The 19,869-nt window shown below is 41.9% G+C and overlaps 1 protein-coding gene across 1 annotated transcript in view; it reads right to left on the bottom strand.

Annotated features, from left to right (window-relative positions):
- Positions 1–3,557: 3,557 nt before the first annotated feature.
- LOC148011826 (4-diphosphocytidyl-2-C-methyl-D-erythritol kinase, chloroplastic-like) overlaps positions 3,558–19,869 on the bottom strand; it is a 33,942-nt gene continuing 17,630 nt past the window's right edge. Inside the window, exons 3-11 of the mRNA XM_087670197.1 lie at positions 17,484–17,552; positions 15,774–15,878; positions 15,621–15,677; positions 5,882–6,082; positions 5,618–5,707; positions 5,431–5,530; positions 5,222–5,321; positions 4,207–4,292; positions 3,558–4,118 (exon numbers count right to left, since the gene is read on the bottom strand). Coding sequence (XP_087526323.1) covers positions 4,009–4,118; positions 4,207–4,292; positions 5,222–5,321; positions 5,431–5,530; positions 5,618–5,707; positions 5,882–6,082; positions 15,621–15,677; positions 15,774–15,878; positions 17,484–17,552 — 918 coding nt within the window. The 3' untranslated portion in view covers positions 3,558–4,008. The remainder of the gene's footprint in view (positions 4,119–4,206; positions 4,293–5,221; positions 5,322–5,430; positions 5,531–5,617; positions 5,708–5,881; positions 6,083–15,620; positions 15,678–15,773; positions 15,879–17,483; positions 17,553–19,869) is intronic.

Genomic DNA, 19,869 nt, shown 5'->3' with positions numbered 1-19,869 from the left:
GTGCAACTGAAGCAATGGAGTGCAACTTCTCAATTGTTATTTTAAACTTCACATCCTCAAAAGGTAGCTTCCATAGTATTTGAAACCAATCATTGCCTAACAATGGATTTACCACTGCTAAGATCTAGAAATACATAACCTTGACTTAATATTACTTTTGTTTGGTGTGAGCAGAGATTATAAAATCGTGACTCTAAACCATGCAACTTCCTACCTATAGGCTTTCATGATTACCTTTCTTGCCACATTGATTTTTGCCTCCATTTCATTCTTTGGAAGATTGAAAGGGATCTTCTTGCATACAAACTCAAAGTTAGCCTCCCATTTTTCCTAAATCAATCACAAGAATAAAAAATTAATGTTGATGAAAGACATGAAAGACAAAACAAAATTTGGCAACTCCCTACATAAACCATCCACCCTAGGATGCACTCGCTAAGAGGATACCACATTGTTCTACCCATACTTGCCTCCAAAGCCCAATCTTTTGAATAGAATTCTTCTCTTCTTCTATGAATCTATTGATGAATTCTTGTATGTCACATGAACACAAGGTATTTGTATGGTACAAGTAGTCCTTGAGGTTTGTGACAACACTTGCATCTTTGTTCAATCTATGAATTTGCAATTATATGTAGTTAGACCAATGAAAAGCATAAATCTAATTAAAGTAGACTAAAACACTATTCATAATGAATTAGAGAAAGACAAAAACATGAATGACTTGCCAACTCATCCTTGGGCTTTGGCAAAATGAACTGTGATTGCACTCTTACATGACTTGCCTTGTTATTTCTGTATAGGTCATCAATGCTCTCCATCTATGCTATGGTCCTATGGTTTCCCTCCCAAACATAAAACGTTTTTATGCTTTAGGATGCTCCAATCTTCACTGCTTTCTAACTCCTTTTCAAACTCCTCATTGAATAGTTGCCAGTTTGTTTTCCCACATGGAAACAATGTTGTCATCCACCTCTTGTTGTGTCCCATCTAGCAAGGCGACTAAGAGGATAAAAGAGCCTTTGGTGGGGATGTAGCCTGCATTCTCAAATCCCACCTTGAGCACTAGCAAATCGTGTCTAAGTTCCCTTACCCTTTGATTGCATACGCATCAATAAGGGAATCAAGGGAGACCTACCTAGTTTAACAGTCATGCCGGTTAGGACTCAAGAGACGAATGTTAATGAATAGGCTTGGAGGTGGTCGCTCATTCACAAGCACATGGTGGTATAATGAGATTTGAGCATTGCAACTTTGACTTTGACATGTATGTCTTTGAAGATCGTGCTTCTTGTTTTCCCTCTAAGTGATCTTAAGAGAGAAGAGAGGACCGGAAAAAGGGATGGAAAAGTTTCCAAAACAATGGAAAACAGAAAGAAACTAGTGTCTGCACCATGGATTGGTATGGTTTTGGTTGGAATGTGTGCAATTCAATTCAAGGTGTTGTGTTTTCACTCGACAACTGGGGTGCATTGTGACTTCATAGATACCTTGATGGATATGTCTTCACAGGAGAGTATTGATAGAGGTATCTCTTAAGTTTCCTTTTTATTACTCTAGTGCAAGTCCCTCAATTTCTTTTCTCTTCTCTTTTGCTTTCATAGGACACCAATCTATGTACTCTCATACATCCCACCATATGCCCTCATCATACTATCTAGCACACACTGATTATGATTGTGATCTTGCTCTCTATTCATTTCAAGTTTGTCATTACAAAGGCATGGACAAGGATTTTGCATCCTCAATTAGAAACAATGAGTTTGTTAAGATTCCTGTAATCTTTTCAAGCATAAATAAGCTTGGGATTGAGTACATCAAGGGAAGGGGTATCATTGACTCCATTCTCCTAGATTTTCATGTGGATGCGTCATTGGATAGAGTTGGTGTTCCAACATGGAACAAAGTGACAAAGGAACACACTCGCCATGGCAGGTCAGGGTCACATTGGTATGCTTGGGAGAATCTAAATGGGTGGTTTTTCTCACATGAATTTCAAGTGGGATTTTCAATGGTTTAAGTAGCTTGCCTTAATTTTTAATTCTAATCACTTGCTCTCTTTTGGGTTGTGCATCCTAGGCACTTCTCCTTCATGGATTGAGAGGCATGGTTCTCAATTGGATCTAAATGATGTCTGTATGCTCGTCATGGAAAACACTATTCCTATGGGGGAGATGATGGTTGATGGATTTCCATTCAAGTGATTTTTTGTTGTATGATGGCTTGATATTTTGTAATTTTGTCGTCATTACACTCTATTTAAGTGTCCAATGTTTGTGTTGTTGTCCCATGGTAGATAGATGTATTTCTTCCCTAGATGCTTTCATGTCACAAAGGCCTAACTTTAGTATGGCTGCATACAAAGGTAGGGTATAGAATTTGGATAGCGCTTACTTTGTATGGCCTAAGAAGTTCAAGTACAAACAATGTCATCAAATAGTTTCTAGATTGAAAGCTTTGAGAGTTCCACATCCATTACGTGTTGATGCTCAATTGATCCCGAAGTATTTGTTGTTAGTGCTCTTGTCAAGATATCTAGCAAGCTTAGTATCATGGAAGCTCAAGTTGCAATGCACAAATTGTCACAACATGACAAGTCTTGGTATGCTTTCCACTTTAGAATGTTGTTGTTGAAGCAATACTACCAAGCATCACATCAAGCCCTTGCGTATGTGTGATTGTGCCTACTACATATCATAACTTCAAGAAATGTGGAGCTAGCAAACATGTATACATCAAAACCATATGAAATGTCAATAGCTCTTCTTCTTGTTATTTTACCAAAGAGGAGAAAGATCAATGTTTTGAACAATATATTATCAACAAGTGGATTTTTTGTTGCCATGGATATGGCAATGAAGAGACTTTTTGGGGCTGAGATCGAGTCTTGTTCCAAGTGTTGTAGTGCTTGTGAAACTTGTCCTATTAGATGCCAAGTCTTGTATAATGATATTGTGTTGAGTTCATTACAAAAGACAAAATGAAAAATTGAGACATTTTAGTAATAACTAGGACATAGTTGCAAGTGTGCACCAAAAGTAAGCATTACACTATATAGTAATGTCCTTTAATGATCATCGATGCAAAAGAGAAGGAAGATACCAAAGATTGTTTACATTGCTGCCCATGCCAACGATCTCTAGCTTTGACAAATTGGCCAACTAGAAGAGTTTAGATGTGCAAAAGATTTGCGCAAAAGCTTTTCCATTGAAGCAAAGATTCTCATATCACTCCCTTTCCCAAGTACAAGATGGCTTGGAAGAATATGCAGAAAATTTGGATAAACAAGCTCTTTAAAAAGTAACATTCTCATTTGGGGTTGTTTGGTGATTGTGTACCCACCACTTGACAATCAAATCGAAATGAGACTATGGGTTTTCTCATGTTTTGACATGTGCACCCCCCCCCCCCCCCAAAAAAAAAAAGAGCAAAAAGAAACCCAATGAAAAAAAGAACTAATTAACTAGCACAATAATGCTACTCAGTAGGATACATTTCATGCTTTAAATGTAGTTACAGGCAATTAGAGCTCCATGGGTACGACATCTTGTCCAGCTTTTGAGTATTGAAATAGTTACTACTTTTGACGAAGCTACAATACAATTCTGGGCTTGGTAACCTAGAATCCTCTTTATCAGAATGTATATTATTCCTCTGTTGTGCATCTGGATAAAAATGAACACCCTTGATACCTCAACTATACTCACCTTGCAGTAAAGGTTCAGAATATTGTTACATCCTCAATTTCCATTGCAGACAGCAGATTTGAGGCTTGTTATCAGCAACAGTGTCTGCCACAAATTTTCCCTCCTCGCATTCTAGATGCATAGGCAGAACTCCCTATTTGGCTGAGGTGTAGCTTGCTTTGTCCTGCCTACGGTCTAACTCAGATATCCTAATTTAGCCAAATGGCAAGGTGTTCCAATTACTACTCCGGCAAGCAGCATACCTCAAAGCTCACAACTGAGGGAAAATATTAGTGATGTTTTTGAGCATATTTGATTTACTTCACCCTCGGCAAGCCTCTGGTACCTCTCCCATTTCCCCAGGGCTTATAGGACATTCTGTGCTCACTTGCTGGTACCACTCATTCTCCTTCCTCGTCAAGAAAAAAGCCTCTGCATATTCCAGCATAGAAGTATTACACAAAACCTGAACATTGTGGAAGTAGCAACCATGAAATCAGTCGTGTTCATAGAAAATCACCTGAAGTAAAAACCTTTTGATAATCCTCCTCGTCATAGATAAATTGTGGTGGTTCACTATCCCCAACTGCGACTATGGTACTGCCACTGCACACACAATCAAGCTCACACTTTATATGCCGTCTTTCCTTTTCCTTTCTCTTTTTTCAAGTTAATCTGAAAGATGAGAAACCAACTCATATGATGTGCTGTTCCAACTTTAACAATTTAGTAAAACATAGGCTATCAGTTTTGAAAACATAAAACCCAATTATCATTGGTACCAGTGTCCTCATAAGCTGATGTTTGGTAGCAATGCCATAAAATGCAGATTATGACTCAGTAACACCTATTCGGTAATATAGAGCTCCCCCTTTTATTAAAAGACAGTAAAGCTCTCATTTCTATTGCAATTTTTGCTCTTTTTTTCCGAAGTAGCTGCAGAACTTAAAATGCCTTGTTGCAGATGTAGCATCCTCAACTAAGTTTCCAGGAAATTTTAATCAGCTACTCTTGTTAAATGCATTGAATAGAAGTAGCAGTTTTTGATCCAGTGATCAGCCATGCCCAAATATCCATTGGTGGCAGGAAGGTGAAGGAAAAAGATTTTGATTTCTGACAGCTACTATCACATGCATGCTACAAATACACATCATGTGAAACAACAAAAAAGAGGTAAGCTGTGAAATATTTAAGTCCAAATTCACAAAACAGGATGTGAATCCGACAATTTTGTTCTTTACTTATGCCTACATCACACAATCACTCATGTGAAACCAGTTGTGAGAGCACAAAGGCTCTAAACATAATTTTGAAAAACGGGATACTTATTTACTGGACAGAACTTTGAAGGAATTACTTGCAAGACTGATTTGAAGGTGTTGAGGTTGTAGGATGGTGAAGTAGGAATTGCATACATGGAAAAAGTGTGATTCAATGGAGTATACCCCAGGGATTTTCAGAAAGCGGAACCACACTCTTAAATAGAAAACGCAATGTTTCAGTTGGGTCCAAAGCATCATGGGGACGGTACTCACCTTCCAGACATGAAAACTGCCTGATATCTACCCCTGCCAGCAGCCAGCACCCTTTCTTTGAGTTTCTTCAGTGATGGTAACACTTCAAATGCAGGAGGTTCTGCAATAACACTAAGGCAAGACCATAAGCATACGTCTTTTCAAAGCCACTGATGACACCAGCAGAGCAAACACATATGCTCTTGCATAGTAATACAAACTATTTTTACCAAGATCATTGATGCACACAGATTGAGAGATGCCACCTCCTGTTATTCCCTCCAGTAACTTCCGTGGATCCACAGAACTGGCTTGATCCAAACGGAAGTGCTTTGAATTGAACAAAGCCCACAAGTTCATTAAAGATCCATGGAATGATGAGGAAATTACAGAATAAGCACATCATAAGAGACAAACCTTGTACACCTCTGCAGTTGAACACTCCTCCTCTGGTTTTATGAGGACCATTGGCAAATCTGAAGGTAGAGGAGATACATCGTCCACAACCTGGTCAATTTCAGTTGGTTAATTGAGCTTCAACCATTATCATATTCAATGAAACATCTATAGAAGTGCACATGCACACTCAAGACATGCAGGCACGTACACAGCCCCATCCAAACACGATGTATGTAGCTACATTTATGCCCTTTTTTTCAAACATTTGCAGCTGAGACAAACCTCCCCTCTCCCAGTACAGTATGCAGCTCCCTTGGAGAAGAAAAAGGGTATGTCTGATCCAATCTCCCCTGACCATTCTTGAAGTTGCTTTTCCTCTGCAAGTCCACCAGTCAGCCAGTTTGCAGCCCAAAGGGCTGTTGCTGCATTCCCACTGCCTCCTCCCAGTCCTGCACCGGTAGGTACCCTCTTGTCTAGATGAATCTGCAGTATTTATGTTAATGAAATTTAGATCTCATAAGATGAACACTTCTCATTGACAATCGTTGCACTTCCATATATTAACTGGATAAGTTTTACTGAACATTCCGCACTGCTGACACACAATTATGACTATGCCGCACGAGCAAATATCTATCTAGCTGGCATCCCTTCAAGGATATAACCAGACACATATACTGACCTGTTCGCAGTTATGAACATGATTACTTGGGGGTTAGCCCTCTAGCACAAACAGAGCCCAAGAATCCACCATAAATCTCCTCGGTATAATCACAAAGTTTCTATCAAATAACAAAAAATACAAAACGACGAGACCACGGAAAGAGGAGGGAAGTTTTCCTTTCTCACCAACATGTTCCTTTTCTTTTTAGCAATGCTTGATCAATGGAATTCTGTCAAAATAAAATTTTACACTTATTGCGTTCCTCCGTAGTTCTGGTGTGAACACTCCCTTATCCACAGGCACTTTTTACATTCTAGCTGGATAAGGGTTTTTCCCCCATGTGAACACCCATCAGTGGATGTGGAACATAGTACCTTAGAGATTGTGCTTTCATAATCATTCTCACATAGTGCATGTGACCTTCCAACACTCTCTTCTCTCTTGCTATTCACTTGTTCACTGTGAGTGTGTGTGATTGTGTGCATATTGCCAAATCCTAACCTGACAATGGTATCAAAGCCATACCTCTTCTCAGCCCCACCACTCAACTCATGAGTTGCCACCACCAATGCTGCCATTAAGCCTCACACTCAGCTACTCTCTCATATACCGTTGCCAATCCAACCTGTCCAGCAGCACATTTGGCACTAAACAGTCCCTTCTGATCAGCTGCCTGCTGCCCATCACATCTGCTTGTCAGATCTTCCACCTCCTGCATGTACAATGCTAGGTCAAATGTGTCTCAAACACTCCCCAATCACCTGCCTGTTCATCTCCTGCCCATCGCAAACCTGTTGCCTGCCTGTCCATCAGTCCGTGACGTGTCGCATCTGCCCCGACAGGTTCAAATTCAGTCCAACAGCCTGTGCATTGACCAATCTGACACGGCAACCCCATTTTGTGTGCCAACAGCCATACCTCTTCTCAGCCCCACCACTCAGCTCATGAGCTGCCACCACCACTACCGCCATTGAGCCTCGCACTCAGCTACTCTCTCATATACGGTTGCCGATCCAACCTGTCCAGCAGCACGTTTCGCACCAGACGGTCCCTTCTGATCAGCTGCCTGCTGCCCATCACATCTGCTTGTCAGATCTTCCACCTCCTGCAGTGCAACGTCGGGTCAAATGTGTCTCAAACACTCCCCAATCACCTGTCTGTTCGTCTCCTGCCCATCGCATACCTGTTGCCTGCCTGTCCATCAGTCCATGGCATGTCACATCTGCCCCGACAGGTCCAAATTCAGTCCGACAGCCTATGCATTAACCAATCTGACATGGCAGCCCCATTTTGTGTGCCAACAGCCTGCACTTTGGGGTTATGTATCTCGTTCAGAGGTTCAGCCTGCAAGCCCTGCTACACAAGATGTTGCTGGTTCATCTAGTCCATCCACTATCACCAATGGATCTTCCACTCCAACCCCTACTACACCTCCTACTGTGGATCAATTGAGAAGGGATGGGCAAAATGCCCGGGCACATGCTTTGATTGCACTCTCATGCAAAATGTAAATTATCCTGCATATTCAATCGTGTAGCCAATTTGCGCAAACAGCTTGAGATGGAGCACATGATAGAGCCTATATTATACATGTCAAGGACATAACTGAACAACTTGCAAATATTGATGAAATAATTATTGATGCCTCTCTTGTTTCTACAGCCTTGGTTGGCCTACCTAACACTTATCAAAGCTTTGCCACTACACTTTGCTGACTTGCAAAAGCTTATACAAGGAGATACAAACAATGAAATTGTGCTCGTTGTCTTTTCTACTAACTCAACAAAGACTTTGTCAATTAACCTCTTTCAAGATGTTTTTATGCAAGTTTGACAATTCCCAAAAACTATTACAATGAGGACTTGATGTTGCAAAGAATTGACACTAGAAAACCTTATCAAATTACATTCTCGCAACTAGGATGTGACACTACCACCACAAGGGCAACCCAAACCCACACCACGACATTAGCCTGCATCGATATCAACTACTATGCAAGTGTAATATGAATAGATAATGTCAACTTAGGAGATGACTAGCAAGGTTTCCCAAGGTAGGTAAAAGACCAGGATACTATGTTGAATTGTAGCCCTACTAAAGCATTGGCTGAATGTGACATTAGCCTGCATCGATATCAACTACTATGCAAGTGTAATATGAATAGATAATGTCAACTTAGGAGATGACTAGCAAGGTTTCCCAAGGTAGGTAAAAGACCAGGATACTATGTTGAATTGTAGCCCTACTAAAGCATTGGCTGAATGTACACCTTATGAGGCTTGGAATGGCTGAAAACTAGTGGTGTCACACTTTCATGACTTTGGTTGCTTGGCATATGCTTTGGTGCCACAACCACGAAGACATAAGTTGCAAGACAAGGCTGTCAAATGCATTTTCATTGGTTACAATGTAGAAAGCAAAGGGTACTGCTTGTATCAACCCTCCACGAACAAGATTTTTATTAGTAGAGATGTGATATTCACTGAATATGCTGGTCAGCCCTTCATGGACTACAAAAATTAGCCATTGTGGCGCCTATGGATATGTTTGATAGTTCGTTACCAATATTTCAGCAAAGTGCACTTGACTTTGGTCAATTTCAGCAACCTATTTAGGGTTTACAACAACAAAATCAACAGCAAACACATGTTGACCAACAAAGACTTTCAACCCATTGATCAAGACATTGCTAATGATGAAGTGGTTGATGAAAAGGCAGCTCTTCGGGAAGCTAAAACAGTCCCTTGATGGCTGTTGGATACACTACAGGATAGCAAACTATCCATTCCACTTCTTGGTAGAACTACAGCAATCATTCGCCATGCACACAGTAAGCACACGGTAACTTGATTGCACAAGCAATTGTATCTATCTACTACATGCAACGAGAAACGTGATGCTTTAGAGGATGAGCATTAGATGGCAACTATGGAATGAAAATGGACTATGTTCATAAAAATGGCACATGGGAGTTATGTCCCTTGCCTGATGGTAAGCGTGCTATAGGCACAAAGTGGGTTTACAAATTGAAACGTAGATCTAATGGTAGCATTGATCCACGTCTGGTTGCCAAAGGGTATGCCCAACAACATGGGATTGACTATGATGGAATGTTAGTACCCACATCATGAATAACCACTATTTACAGTGTCATTGCTTTGGCTACCCATTTTGATTGGCTTGTGCATCAATTGGATGTGAATAATATTTTTCTGAATGCTTGTCTTCACGAGGAGGTTTATGTCACACAACCTCTTGGCTTTGTTCAATCAAGCTCATAGAGCAACGTATAACACTCGCCTAAGGTCCTTTATGTTGAGCTAACATATGCATTGCTTGCTAATTAGCCTCTTAAACAACCCCAAATCACACTAAAAATGCTCTTTTAGAGTAAAACCCTAAAATGAGGAGCGGTTCGAGAGAGTTCAGTGGAAACTCTAATTTTTGGGGCGCCCTTCCACACCTATAAATAGACAGGCTGCCCCCATTCAGCCTTATTCCGTCTGTGCAGGTTTCTCACTCCACGTGCAGATTTCAATCATCTACCTCCTCCCACGTGGTTATCCAGCCCTCAAAACTGCTGCCACTCCATCCGTTTTTGCTCCTACTGCTGGTGCCTTCATCCATGTTGACGTCAACTGCTAGCAACATCATCATCTCCTGCGATCTGATCATCCAGCTATTGCCAGCCACATCAAACACTCTTTCAGCCTGCTGTTTACAGCAAATTGTGCGCAATTTCCAGCCTCCGATTGGCAGTACACTACTGCGTTTACCAGTTTCCAACCTCCAGCCTGCTGCATTTTGGTGACCAACCTGCTGCCATTCACTATCCAACACTCCTACACTCTGACTAGTGGTCACAGACTTGGGATCGGTGTCTCTGATGGACGTCACACTCCGGCATTGCTCTTCCCTTGAGCACATTGTACACTCTTACATTCATTTACAGCTTTCATTCACTTCAGAGTTGAGTTTTGTGTTTAGGGTTTGAGTTTTGCCCTCTGTGTCTGTGTCTGTCTCTATCTCTGTGTTTCTGTCGTGGTCGTGCACTCTGTGTGTCCTCAGTGCAAACCCTAGCAGTTTTCTTCACATGGTATCAGAGCCGGTGCTCTTGTAAAGAGTATCCTACGGATATTGTGGACAGCTTGTCTTTGTGTGAGGCACACAATACAACTCATAACCGAAGCACAATGTCCCACACACCTTCTCCAGTTCCTATGATGTCTTATCAGGCTTCTCCATCATTGGGGACCCTGAGACGACATTATGAACTCGGTGAGAAGAACCACAATCCACCTTTACCAAATTTCACTAGCATGATAAAGGACTTTGAGCAGTACTATCGCAACAAGTACAATGATGTTTACACCCCTCCTACCAGTTTTGCTACCACATTCGGACCGGTTGGTAAGGCTGGCCACCTCTCCAATCATGGAGGACATACGGCATTCGAAACGTCTAGCGATCCATCTTCATTATCTCAGCCAGATCCGATGTCAGGTTCATACAATTCTTTTGTATTGCATGAATCAAAACCCTCGCATGTTTCTTCTTTTGAGGTACAAGATCCAGATGGCTTTGCGTATGTGAACTTCAATAGAGGGGGCTCACGAAGCAGACGAAATTCAGAGACATCTACAACTTCTATTTCATTTGAGCATATCACACACACTTCTCACTTCCCTCCCATCCCACCCTCTTCTATATCACATCTTGATCACCTCTCATCAGCTTTCCAAAACCTTGGATTACACTCCACATCTGCATCACACACCCTAGGGGTTGGATCTTCCATCTCTACTCCTAGCACCTTTTCCTTCTCTACCCCATTCTCTACCTCTTTGCACCATGGTACTTCGTTAGGGGGAATGCCATCCTTTAACACAGTGCCTCTCACCTTTCAGCAAATGAGCACACAACTATAACTCCTAGGTCGACGACTATGATGGGCATCCCCCACACTATCCCCAGCTTCACATCTCACATGACCACTCATACGCAAGGATTTCTATCCTCAGCTTATGGTGTGTGTTCACACTCTCCTTGGATTACACCTACGCAGGGATTCCCATCTTCTGCTTCCCATGTTCCCGTTTTACCTCCTTGGGTTCCTCATGTGACTATGCCTAGTTAGCCCATCCCTGCCTATGGATCCACCTCGCACACTACCTCCATGCCTGGTGGGCACTCTGGTGCCCATTCCCAAGTGTACTCCACTCCCCCATCCTACCTACACTACACTTTTTCACACTATCCATCTCCGAGCACTACCACTCCTGTAGCAATGGTCAAGAATGCCTTCACAGATAAGACACGTTTTAATAGGTCAAATTTTAACCACTTGGTCTAATTTCACACAAGTGCTTGAGTCTCAAGGTCTTTGGAACCTCGTCATTGGTCTAGACCCTATGTCGGACCCTCGACTAGCTTACCCTAACTCATCCGTCGATAGAGAGCCCAAAATGCCATAGTCAATGTTGAGCTGATGCAAGGATTGCTTCTTGAGTTTCACTCTCAGTTGCAACACTTCCCGCTCGCGTCAGAGCGTTGGAGTCACCTTCTCGACCGCTATACGGCTCGTGATCATACTCGGCGCATCAATCTCGACTTTGAGCTTCAAGAGTTTTCTATTAAGAAAGGGGATGATCTGAAAGTTAAGCTGGCTGAATATAGGCGGTTACTTACCGAGTTCACCACTACTGGCTCTCCAAAGTCAAATGATGATCAAGTTGCATTCTTCTTGAATAAGTTGACCAAAAAGTACTTCAATTTCATTCAACGCATCATCTTCCAACCCGATTGCAAACCTTCTACAAGTTTGAGTGCCAGTTTTTGCATTACACGAGACTGCATGATCAACTCCACAAGAAATCATCATCACAACCTTATTTAGAGCAAAGGGGGTTGGTTGCCTCTTCTTCGGGAGAGAAAACCACCAGTAGTAAGAACTCGCAAGATGTGAAGGCAAGCCAATCAAAGGGTGACTCCTCTTCCTCAAATGGAACCAAAGAATCTAGATCTATCTAGCAGCAACTCCCTAAGAAAAACCAGTTTTGCACACATTGCTAGAGAGCAAGCCATGTGGACGAGGAGTGTCACTCCAAGGCCCAAGGTATTCCACCTAAAAAGCCTCTGCACACCGCTACGACTACACCGTCCAGTGGAGCTACACCTTCCGCTCCTGCTTCATCTGCTCCTTCAGCACCCGTTGCTGCTACTAGATATGTGGCTCGAGTAAAACCTCAGTAACCTATCTCTTTCACTACCCCTGAGGGACTGGCTAATTGATCTGCAGGTTCCAATCCCGTTGCACTTCATGCATCTATCTCACCTTCCACCCCACCTCGTCAGGCGTTCCCTTAGCAAAGCCTTGCTATTGGACGTACGCGATGGTGGCCACCTTCTTAGACTAGCATGTCTCTAGGTCAAATTTTGTCCTAGTGCATGTACGTAGGTTGCGGCAGGTAGCAAAAGTGGGGACAAAGCTTGCTTCTTTGTACCATCAAAAGACATTTGTCCACCCAATTACTCTTGAGAAGAAATTATAGATGCTCGCTCTTAACGACTCTCCTTCCATGAAGGATCACATCAACAAATTGAAGGACATGGAGGATGAGCTTTCTTCCATCGACGGGATCATCTCTTTAGAGGATATGGCCATGATTCTCTTGACTTAGCTGCCATCTCTGAAATATGATGTCTTCTACACCACTCTTCTTATGTCGAGGACCCGCGAGACTCTTTTATGGGAGAAGTTTAGCTCGCTTGTCTTGGAGCATGCCAAGCATTTGAAAGAGGTAGCCAATGGATCCAACTCCACAAAAGCTTTTATTGCCGGTACAGGAGGGGGGAAAGAAGGAGAAAACAAAGGATAAGCCCAAGAAGGAGACACGAGCATTCTTCAGGCTCTAACACTAATTCAGAGAAGCCTCAATGCCCACACTGTGGAAAGGGGACACATCCTAAGGAGAAGTGTTGGAAGAAGTACCCTCACCTTCGTCCAAGAGCGAAGGATGGATCTACGTCATCCGAGCCTTCCTCTACCCCTACACCAGCTATTACCCATGAGTCTGTGTTCCTTCATATCCATGTGTTCGAGGAGCCTTTTTCAATGGTTGACTCCCCTTCATTGATGCTTCGAGTCATATAACTCTCCGAGGTGATATGCTATAGGATACTCATCCAAGGGTTTAGTCATTCTTGGCGACATTTGTCCGATGCCTATTCATGGTGTTGACACTTTGCCATTATTGCTAGATTGTTCCTCTAGCTCCATTTCAAAATTGGACCTTTTCACTCTTCCCCATTTAGGGCTTAGCTAGACTTGGTACCAAGGTTGTCTTCACCAAGAAGGCCATGTTTATTGTGGATTCTTCTTCAGGAGCTATTTTAGCAACATGTTGGTAGAAAAGTGGGCTCTACAAGCTCCATTCCTTCTCATATGCAAGGTCCTCCAAGGCACTTCTCTATTGCTACACCTATTCCCACTTGTGCGCCATCTATTCCACAGGTTCTTTCCCATCCCCCACCCACTGCTCCGATGGTTCGAGGGGGATTCCCACGATCGTCAGGAGCTTCTTCATCGTCATCGGCACTTTTCCTTTCTAACTCAAATCCATAACCAAGAGGAGGTATTAGCAGTCATGTTTGTCATATGCTATCATCTCCTATGTTTAACCCTCAGTCTTGAGTCAAACGGGTACCTTAGGAGCTCTAATATGTATGTCATGTGCTTTGACAAAGAAGGCAGCTCATTCTAGAGTACGTATTTCTTCTTCCAATTGAAATTTGTGTGCATTTCTTGCATTTCCAGTCAGTTTCCAGCCCCTGCTAGTGTGCGACTGTCCCACGATGGCCACATCAACATTGTGTCTACCACATCAGCATTTTTAGGGCTGCCAACTGCATGGCCATATTTGTCCCTAGATTGCCTGGCCAGCCATTTTAGGTGATTTTCAGCTATTTATAGCTGAGGGGTGGGCTGGGCGGATCATCTTCTCCTCTCTTTTGGCAGGTGCTCCATTGGTTGCTGCAGTCTCCTCCACCACCAGCACAGACAGCAGGCTGGATATTCTCCATCTCCGTCACCGCCTCCATCTCCATCACCATCGGTGCTGCTGTCATCATCATTTCAGCCTGATCCGGTGTCCTCACTGACGCATTGGGCTGCATGCAGGGACTGATCAGTCCCCTCCTTTGTAATTAGCATTCTTCTTCCATAAGTGCCGCTTTCTCTCCGTGTTCGTGCTTCTCTTCCATTGCACACTCTCACAGAGTCACAGGGCAAACTTTAAAGTTGCCTTCCAAACGTACACTTAGACAGAAACAACCATTGTTTCCCACCTTGGTTGAGCTTTTGTTTGTACATCATCCACTATAGATTTCCTGCTCTCAAGAAATGATGTCCCAGCTACTTCAGCTCTTACAGTGAGACCCAACCTTTCCACTGCTGAGACTCTGTGAAATGCAAATCTCAAGGGTGTAGCCATGACAAGCCTGATCCACAACATTCTGGATGCAACCATCATGTAGAAGAAAAGGGAGTTTTGCAGAAAATTTGAGGAGGTTTGTAAAGCATAATCTGATGAGAAGTGTGAAACAAAGTTGGAAGTAAGAACAAGCAGAATGGGTATGAGAGCAGACAGAAACAACAATGTACAGATTCAAACAGTACCTAAGCCACCATATGAATTGTGAAGACACAAAGGACTTTCAGCTCAAACAGGTCATCAAGGATAATCTTATCTCAAGAAGCTTCGAGGCGAACTATAAGTGGCAAGCTGGCTCCTAGGTAACCAAGCTAGCCTGATGAGTAATCCCCCTGAAAGAGAAAGAAATTAGACCACAGAAAATCGTCAAAGTGGAATAGATTATGGAAAAATGCTTGGTCCCTTGACAGAAAGGGGCTGTGAGCAATAAATCACAGGACCTCACTGAAGCTTCCAACAAGATCAGTGAGTAAAATTGATAGAATATTAACCTCTACTCCTGCCAATATACTACCATAGTGACAAGAAGACAAGAAGCATGATTGGTAATCTTAATCAAACCTTTTAAGCTGCGGGTAGAACCGTCCTTTAACCTTATCTAGTATCAGAAGCTAAAGAATAACTGCAAAGTGAAAGCGAAGAACCTTTAAAAGGGAAATAAATCACATTATGAACTGTTAATGCCTACTTCAAAATTGGCATTGCTACAGGAACAGATCCAATTGAAATATGCATACAAGTGATTTTTCACATGTATTTCTCATCACACAAACACATTAATGAAAAACAATTTTCTCTTTCACACCAATACGACAAGGAACAAACAAATTAAGAAAATGTGGAGAAATATTGAAGCATATATTACCCAATAGTGGGTGTTGGATCCAGTCTTTTGGCGGAACAAATTGAGGGCCTTTATAATCTGAGCCATAAGTACACAAGACCTTATCACCATCCAAACTGACCATAATGACAGTTAAGTCACCTCTTTCAAATACAAAGACAGACCATTATTTACCAGATTACTGTCATCTAAAGGAATTCCTGCAACATTTGTCGTCAGAGAATCTTTAGTTGTTGAAGGTGACACTGAGAATTTCAGTACATCACCTAAACTGACTGCCTGTAAAATCAAGAATGTGTAAGTTATCATAGTTGGGTTCAAGAAAATACGATGCAACATTGGCCACAATGGTAATAGTGCATTCTTTTTTAGATAACTCTTATTGCATAGTTACCCAAGCACAGTACAACAAGAAACTGGCACAACACTCAACTATTGAAAAACTTGCAGTAACTTTAATATCAAATCACAAATCTTACAATGAAAGACCTGAAGAAGAGATGATTCATGGTTTATTAAAAATATTAGGTTTTTTTTTGTCCTATTTCTTTGACTATTTGTATTGACGAAGGCTGGCATGTCATGTGCACACCTAGGGCATAGCAAGCAGGGACAAGCTACATTGTGGATTACTCTTTGTGAGATAGTTTTCTTTTTTTTTCCTCTCTGGACTTGCTTTAGTGTTCAGATCTACAAACTATGAGGTATTTCAAAAAAAAGGTGCTATTAGACTAAAATTGAGATTGCGATCGAGTTCTGTTCTCAATGAACCTGCCCCTCTCCATTATGATAAGGTGGAGGCAAGTGAAAAAGTAGATGGTCGTAAAATGCCAAAACAATGCTTCAGGCATACACCCCATTTGCCTACAAATAGTAATTGGCCATCAAGGCCAAAAGGCCTGACATCACAATTAGCTAAGCCTTGGGAAATCTATAATGCCGGGTATACCTTTGGTAAATGCAACCACAACTCAGAGTGGAGTAAGACATATCAATGACTCACCCAAAACAACTCTAAGTTTTCAATTAAGGGAACACAATCAGGCCAAAGACCAGTAAGTAACATGATGATTTAAAGCCAATCCAAAGGGGTTGTGGGTTGCATAGAGACCATTTATCTGATCCATAGAAGAAAATAGTCCTCTTGTTGAAGGGGAATTAGCTTTCAAAATTTCTTTGTGCTGATGGGAATCAGTGGACTGTGGGTGATAAATTTCTAAGGAAACAGACACTCCAGTCCAAGCCAAGCTGAATTTGCACCCCCTCCCAGGAAGATAGACGTTAACATGTTTAAGAGCATTGTATTAATAACGCTCAAGGAAAGTTTTCAATGCAAGTGTAACTCCCAAGAGAAACGTTTCAAAAACCAACCGAATTTGCAATAGCTCAAGCTAGTGAAGCTCAATGATAACTTGTCAATGCACTTGTGTGGTAGAAAGTTAAGCTGATTTTTTGCTGTCCAAAACTACTGTTAGTGAGATTGGAGCCATGTTGCAGCTCAGATTCACAGAACATGATGAATTATAATATCCCTGTCATTCCTGATTATGACTTTGTGCCATGCAGGTAAGATCTGCAGCTCGAGTCATTACAGATCCTTAAAGTCTTGCACCTGCTTGATGAATTCCACACATACTATCAACTGGTAATGAAAATGTCTATGAGGAAAGACAGTCCTGTTAATTTATCTGTGTGGCAGTTTTATATTCTAAATAAGGTGGCAGTCGTTCTTAGCATACTTCCAAATGTAGAACTTCCTATTTAAAACAAACTTCACCCCTGCCTGAAAAACATACATTCCAACTACAAATATTGTCCTAGTAGCAATGTCATAATAAACAGTTACTGCAGCAAAAGAACTTTTTCCTTCAAAGCATCACATACATGAAAGAGAGAAGCCAGATCATGATATCCATCAGGTCTCTTGCTTGTTATTCTGAGGAAGACATTTATCTGCAACATGTACAGAGCCGAATATAAGACATTATACACTGCTACAATCAACTTCAGATTGTATCAATTAGATTCGCAAATCCTACAGGGCTCCTTCCCTGCTTTCATGACAAAGAGACATAAAGTTGAACAAATATACTAAGCTTGAAACATGCTTAAAGACGAAATTAGTGTTTGAGCATCAAATCTTTTAAGTAGAAATACTCTTATTCATGAAACAAGATAGAAAACTAAGGAAATCAGCTGCCTAAGAGCCATGGACCTTGTTCCACATCTCAATGTAATTACTTGGCTAACAGGAGTTCACAAGTGCATATGACCCTTGCCCTTTTTATATTTATTTTTTACTGCAATGGCTTGCAGGGCACAAACGTTCAGCATACCACTTCTTAGATTAATATTTTTTTTATTTACCCTTACATTGCAGGCCCTTGACCCAAGGCATTTACCTCAAAATGGGTTTTTTATCGCTAAGATAAGACACACCTGAAAAGTATTTGAGTAAAAAAATTATGCAAAAGGTCTGTAAAGTATTAACCATTTTTGAGCTCCTACTATAGTTTTTTGCCCTTCAAATCTGTCTTTATTAGCTAAGCTCCATCATATAGATTATTCTCATTCCAAATTTGCACCATTTGGTCATTTTTGAAAGGTGAGAAGGATCGAAGCTTGCTTGGAAGTGAGCTATGATGGAGAGCAAGAGCAAGAAGAGAGAGACACACAAATGGAAACTCCAACAGTCACAATGTGTGATTGGGCCTTCCTTTATTCAAACTATCACTAAAAGAATAAAAATAAAGTGACGGTGACGGGTGCCCGCCACCTGCAGTGTGCAGTGGCGGGTACTGTCAGTGTAGTAATACACGGGCGGCTAGGCAGAGGCGCCTTTACAACCTCCTACCTAAAGGTGAATCTGCCCCAATGAGGAGTGAAAAGAAAAAGAAAAGACAATACAATGTACACATGCACAACAGGATGAGGAAAAACATCATCTCATCCAACACTCATTAATCTCCTGAGAAAGGCAAAGTGCTCAGTAGTGAGGCATTTCGTAAGCAGATCTACAAGATTTTCGTCTATGGAGATCTTAACAAGGTCAACAGACTTGTCCTCCACGACTCCACGTATGAAGTGATACCTCACCTCAATGTGTTTTATCTTCATATTGAAGACCAGATTCTTGGCTAGCTGAATAGCACTCATAGAATCCAAATGCAGCGTAGGTATAGTATCAATCCCAAGGTCATGAACCAAACGGCCCAACCATATGGCCTCCTTGCAAACCTAAGTGGCCGCAACATACTCGGTCTCAGTGGTAGAGAGAGCCGTACACTTCTGAACCCTAGACATCCAAGAAACAACACCTCCAGCATAAGTAAAGACATAGCCAGAAGTGGACTTCCTACTATCTGTATATCCAGCATAATCGGAGTCTGTGTAGCCCATAACTCATGTATCTTGGCTGCCATAGCAAATACACATATCTGCTGTGCCCTTCATGTATCTCATGATACCCTTTACGGCACCCCAATGCTTTTTGCCAAGTGTAGCCATATAGCATGCCACAACACCAACTGCAAAGGTAATATCTGGATGAGTAGCTATCATGGCATACATCAAACTGCCCACGCCTGATGCATAAGGAATCTTAACCATCTCGACTCTCTGCTCATTTGTCTGCGGACAATCAACCTGTGAAACCTTCACATAAAAAGATAATGGACAGCCAATAGGCTTTACGTTCTGCATGCGAAAATGCTCGCGGACTTTATGAATGTACTCTCTCTGTGAGAGATAGAGTAGTCCCTAATACCTATTGTGCTTAATGCGCATACCAAGAATGTGAGAGACCTATCCCAAAACCTTCATCTCAAAGCTCTTCTTCAGCTGAGATTTAAGAGCATCCAGCTTATCATGAGCTTTCCCTGCTATCAATATATCATCCACATAAAGTACCAAAATAAGCAATAAGCCATCACGGGCTTTCTTCTGTAAAGACACAGATCCATAGCACTTATGCTATAGCCCTGTGACTGCATAAAGGCATCAACTTATGATACCACTCCCTAGGTGTCTGCTTCAAGCCATAAAGACTTTTCTTCAACTTGCACACTAGGTGCTCCCTGCCAGGTGAGAGGCTCTCCTGCATCTGTAACCAAGACATAATGTATCGAGGGCTCAAATCTATCGGGTGGACGTCTATCTCTAGTAGACCGTCTCACAGCAAGCTCTGCGGCCAGTCCGACACCCTGGCCATGTGTACCAACTGCTGTTGCAGGCTGTCCAACTGGCTGTGCAAGAGCACGTGGCTCCTCCT

This window comes from Lygodium microphyllum, chromosome 28 (assembly GCF_053477565.2).
Source record: "Lygodium microphyllum isolate KBCC chromosome 28, Lygodium_microphyllum_v1.1.10, whole genome shotgun sequence".
NCBI classification, from domain to species: Eukaryota; Viridiplantae; Streptophyta; class Polypodiopsida; order Schizaeales; family Lygodiaceae; genus Lygodium; species Lygodium microphyllum.
The sequence above is the reverse complement of the archived record's forward strand: the minus strand, read 5'-3'. Positions and strand labels throughout refer to the sequence as shown.